The following is a 5670-nucleotide window of genomic DNA, read 5'->3' as shown; positions in this document are numbered from 1 at the left end:
GGCCTGGAGGAGGTTACCGAGAGAGGGAAGGTGTGTTGGGGGCTGGACGAGGTGACAGAGATAGGGAGGGGGTGTAGGGGCTGGAGGAGGTTACAGAGATAGGGAGGGGGTGTAGGGGCTGGAGGAGATCACAAAGATAGGGAGAGATGTTGGGTCTGGAGGAGGTGGCAGAGATAGGGAGGGATGTAGTGGCTGGAGGAGGTTACGTAGATCATAGAACATTCCAGGCCATTCAACCCTCGATGTTGGGCCAACCTGTGGAACCGATCTGAAGCCCATCTAACCTACACTATTCCATTTTCGTCCATATGACTATGGACTATGGACTATCCCATGACTATTTAAATGTCCTTAAAGTTGGTGAGTCTACTCCTGTCAACCCTCGATGTTGGGCCAACCTGTGGAACCGATCTGAAGCCCATCTAACCTACACTATTCCATTTTCGTCCATATGACTATGGACTATGGACTATCCCATGACTATTTAAATGTCCTTAAAGTTGGTGAGTCTACTCCTGTTGCAGGCAGTGCGTTCCACGCCCCTACTACTCTCTTGAGTAAAGAAACTACCTCTGACATCTGTCCTATATCTATCACCCCTCAATTTAAAGCTATGTCCCCTTTGTGCTAGCCATCATCATCTGAGGAAAAAGGTTCCCACTGTCCCTCCTTTCTAACCCTCTAATTATCTGATACGTCTCAATTAAGTCACTTCTCAACCACCTTCTCTCTCACGAAAACATCCTCAAATCCCTCAGCCTTTCCTCGTAAGACCTTCCCTCCATACCCGGCAATATCCTAGTGAATCTCCTCTGAACCCTTTCCAAAGCTTCCACATCCTTCCTATAATGTGGTGACCAGAACTGAACGCAATAGTCAAAATGTGGCCGCACCAGAGGTTTGTACAGCTGCAGCTCTCTTGCTGACCATGATGAAATCATGAACCCGAGTTTTTGAGACACCAACTAGTGGAAACAGAATAATCTTCTTTACTTTGAGTTCTCAGGGTTTTTTTTTACTTTTTGTACCAAAGTGAGCACCTTCACCTTTTCCCACACTTTACTCCATTGTAGTTCATTCACTCAACCTATCTTTATCTGTCTGCTACCTGCTTGATCTCCTTCACCACATAGTTTCTTACCTTGATTGGTGTCAATTGCAAATTTAGAATATCCTTTATTGTCATGTGTACTCCAACACAGAAGGACAGGTGTACAGTGAATAGGTTTTACAATGGCTGCCTCTAAGGTGTAAGTACCTCGGTATAATCATAGAACATAGAAGAATACAGCGCAGTACAGGCCCTTCGGCCCTCGATGTTGCGCCGATCCAAGCCCACCTAACCTACACTAGCCCACTATCCTCCATATGCCTATCCAATGCCCGCTTAAATGCCCATAATGAGGGAGAGTCCACCACTGCTACTGGCAGGGCATTCCATGAACTCACGACTCGCTGAGTAAAGAACCTACCCCTAACATTTGTCCTATACCTACCCCCCCTTAATTTAAAGCTATGCCCCCTTGGATTAGATTACTTACTTACCACTTACCTAACACTACAGGCAATTTAGCATGGCCAATTCACCTGACCTGCACATCTTTGGACTGTGGGAGGAAACCGGAGCACCCGGAGGAAACCCACGCAGACACGGGAGAATGTGCAAATTCCACACAGTCAGTCGTCTGAAGTGGGAATTGAACCCGGGTCTCTGGTGCTGTGAGGCAGCAGTGCTAACCACTGTGCCACTGTGCCGCCCATTTCTAACTGTGAGTAGCATTACTCACAGTTAGAAATAAGACAGTTATAATATAGTTAAAAGATCAACATTGTACTGTAGCAGCATTACAGCAGCTCAGTGAGCATGTGGTCTAACCACCTGCGTCAGGCCCCGGTCTAACAACTGTCTCGCTCTGCTCCAAGCCTCTAGTCTGCTGCACACCAGCACTCAGCTGTATGAAGGCCATTTCTGCTGCTGCAGGACTCAGGTTTCCCATCGTGCTACTCTGGGTCTTGGGTTTGCCCTCACGCTGCTCAGGGACTGCCTCTCCATGCAGTATTCCAAGGACTGCTAAAAAGGAAGTTAAAAAACGAAAAGATAGAGAAAGGAACGAAGAGCAGAGGAGCTCCGGTGGAGCACCCTATCCTGCCACCATCTATGATATTATGCTTTTATAGATATATATTATAGATATTATGTTTTTCCTCCTGTATCTAAGTTATTGATATAAATCGAGAAATGATGGTGCCCCAACATAGATCCTCTAACTCATCACATCCTGCCAGTCAAAGATCCAATTATATATACTCTCTGTTTTCTGCCAGCAGTAAATCTTCTATCCATGGTAATATATTATTTCCTGCCCATCTTCCACAGTAGCCTTTGAAATCGTGCTTTGCCAAATGCTTTCTGGTAATCCAAGTTTAATATGTCTACAGGCTTCCCTTTATCCACAGCATATGGGTAACTCCTTCAAAGAACTCGAATGAATTGGTGAAACACAATTTTCCTTCAATGACACCATGCTGGTTCTTCCTGATTACCTTGAGTTTTTTGAAGTGAGCAGTTATATCTTTCCTGAATCTAGCGAATGAACTAACTGGAGTCTGAGCACAGCTCCAACCTCATAGCCTGAGAACCCCGCACCACCTGATTCCACCTCCCCCTACCAAAGATTCACAAACCTAACTTCCCCGGTCTACCCATTGTCTCAGCCTGCTCCTGTTCCACCAAACCTATCTCTACATACCTTGACACCGTCCTGTCCCCCTCAGTCCAGGAACTCTCCACTTATGTTCAGGACGGAATCCACGCCTTTCACCTCCTCCAACACTTTTGTTTCCCCGGCCCCCATGCCTTATCTTCACCATGGACATCCAGTCCCTGTGCACATCTATACACCATGACAAAGGCCTACAAGCGCTTTGTTTCTTCCACCAACACCCTCGTTGGCCTGGCAGAACTGGTCCTCACCCTTAACAACTTCCCCTTCCTCCAGACCATAGGGGTAGCCATGGGCACCCGCATGGACCCAGCTATGCTTGCCTCTTCGTCATGTACATGAAATAGTCCATCTTCCACAGCTATACTGGCACTAGTCCCCACCTGTTCCCACAAGAAGGTTGAACAGTTCATCAACTTCACTAACACCTTTCACCCCAAACTCAAATTCACCTGGACCATCTCAGACACCTCTCTCCCCTTTCTGGACCTCTCCATCTCCACTTCCAGTGACTGACTCAACATGGACATCCACTACAAACCCATGGACTCCCACAGCTACCTGGACTACACCTCCTCCCACCCTACCTCCTGTAAAAACACCATCCCTTATTCCCAATTTCTCCGCCTCCACTGGATCTGTTCCCAGAAAGACAAATTCCAGTATAGAACATCCCAGGTGGCCTCATTCTTCAAAGACTGCAATTTCCCCTCCATGTGGTCGATGATGCCCTCCATCACATCTCCTCCACTTCCCATATCGCCGCTCTTGAATCCCACCCCTTCCAACGCAACAAGGACAAAATGCCCCTGGTCCTCACCTTCCACCCCACCAACCTCCGTATACATCGCATCACCCTCTGCCATTTCTGCCACCTACAAATGGACCCCACCACCAGAGATATATTTCCCTCTCCACCCCTATCTGTGTTCTGCAGAAACCACTCCCTCCGCAACTCACTTGTTAGATCTAGCCCCCCGCACCAGACCAGCCGCCACTCCTGGTACCTTCCCCTGCTGCAAGAAGTGCAAAACCTGCGCCTACACCTCCCCACTGACCTCCATCCAAGGCCCCAAAGGATCCTTCCAGATCCGACAGAAATCAACCTGTACTTCCACGCACATCATCTACTGTGTCCGTTGCACCTGATATAGTCTCCACTACATCAGTGAGACAGGATGCCAACTTGCAGATTGTTTCAGAGAACATCTCCGGGGCACCCGCACCAACCAACCCCACTGCCTCGTGGCTGAGTACTTCAACTACCCCTCCCATTCCCCAAGGACATGCAGGTCCTGGGCCTCCTCCACTGCCAAACCCTAACCACTCAACGCCTGGAGGAGGAACACCTTATCTTCCACTTTGGGACTTTGCAACCACAAATGATTAATGTGAATTTCACAAGTTTCTTCATTTCCCCGCCCCCCAACCTTACCTCAGTCTCAAGCCTCCAACTTGGCACCATCCTCTTGACCTATCCATAGTCTTTCACCTTTTATCTGCTGCTCCCTCCTCTGCTCCCAATCACCTTCATCTACTATCGCAATCCTAGCTACTTTCCCCCCAGCCCCACCCCTCTCCCATTTATCTCTCAGCCCCCTCGGCCCACTAGCCTCATTCCTGATGAAAGGCTTATGCCCGAAACTTCGACTTTCCTGTTCCTTGGATGCTGCCTGACCTGCTGTGCTTTTTCAGCACCACACAGTCGACTCTGATCTCCAGCATCTGTGGTCCTCACTTTCTCCTGATTAATGGGAGTGATTGGTTGAAAATGTCTAAAGATGTGACCAGGGGGAACTGGAGCCTGCGAAATGAAACTTATTGTCTCACTTTATGCACACCCTCCCCGCTAACTGCCCTGTTTAATTTCTACTTGCTCCAGTGGATGGAAACTGGAGTCCATGGACTGCGTGGTCAACGTGTGATGGGTGTGTTGGTGTGTCTGTGCGAACAAGGAAGTGTGGCAGCCCTCCTCCGAGATTTGGTGGTTTGCAATGTGAAGGAGAAGCCGAGCAGAACCGAGTGTGTCTGGACAATTCAACTGTCTGCACAGGTTTGTGAAAGAGAATTTAAAGCAAAGAGGAGCATGTCCCATTGCTGCAAGGATGCAATAGTCCAACAAAAAGTCTGACAGGAACAGAAGAACAGAAATCGAGACACATGTCAGAGAAGTGTAAAAGTAATAGGGTAGTGATAGTAGGGGATTTCAACTTCCCCAACATGAACTGGGATAGTCAGAACATGAAAGGTTTAGAAGGAGCGGAATTTTTAAAATGCATCCAGGAGAGTTTTTTAAGCCAGTCCATTGAAGGCCCTAAAAGAGACAGGGGGCAGACTTGCAATTTCTCTTCGGTAACAAAGCTGGGAAAATGGTTTTGAAATGTCAGTGGGAAGCATTTTAAGACAGTGATCATAACTTGGTGAAATTCAAGATTGTTCTGTAAAAGACTGAGGATTGGTCTGAAGTCAAACAAGGGATGGCTGATTTAATCAGATTCGGTATGATGTTCTTGAGTGCAGAGTGGACCAGGAGTAGATATTTTCAGGTAAATTTGTGGGATACAGTCAACAAGGATATGGGAAGAGTACTGGGGACAACATGTTCCAGTAAAGTTGAAGGGGGAAAATTAATAAATTCTATGACCCCTGGATTTTGAGGGATATGCAGCATTTGATTAAGAGACAAAGGGAGTTTTATGGCAGATACCAAGAGCTCAAAACAACAGAAGCAGTAGAGGAGCATAGAATGTGTAAAATGAATTTAAAAAGGAAATTTAGGAGAGCTAAAAGGGAATATGAAAGAATCAAGTAAAATCAAGGAAGACCCTCAGTTATTTTACATAAACATTAATGGTAAAAGGATAATGAGGGAAAGTTAAGGGTCCATTAAGGACCATAGCAGTAATTTGTACTTAGAGCCAGAGGATGTAGGTACAGTTCTAAATGT

General features: G+C 46.9%; 1 protein-coding gene across 1 annotated transcript in view; it reads right to left on the bottom strand.

The window, feature by feature from the left end:
• Window positions 1-1871: 1871 nt before the first annotated feature.
• Window positions 1872-5670, bottom strand: part of LOC122548772 (semaphorin-5A-like) — an 18038-nt gene continuing 14239 nt past the window's right edge. Inside the window, exon 6 of the mRNA XM_043687539.1 lies at window positions 1872-2071. Within this exon, the coding sequence (XP_043543474.1) occupies window positions 1872-2071 (200 nt within the window). The remainder of the gene's footprint in view (window positions 2072-5670) is intronic.

This window comes from Chiloscyllium plagiosum, chromosome 4 (genome assembly GCF_004010195.1).
Source record: "Chiloscyllium plagiosum isolate BGI_BamShark_2017 chromosome 4, ASM401019v2, whole genome shotgun sequence".
Lineage (NCBI taxonomy): Eukaryota > Metazoa > Chordata > Chondrichthyes > Orectolobiformes > Hemiscylliidae > Chiloscyllium > Chiloscyllium plagiosum.
This window is presented reverse-complemented; position numbering and strand designations above follow the sequence as displayed.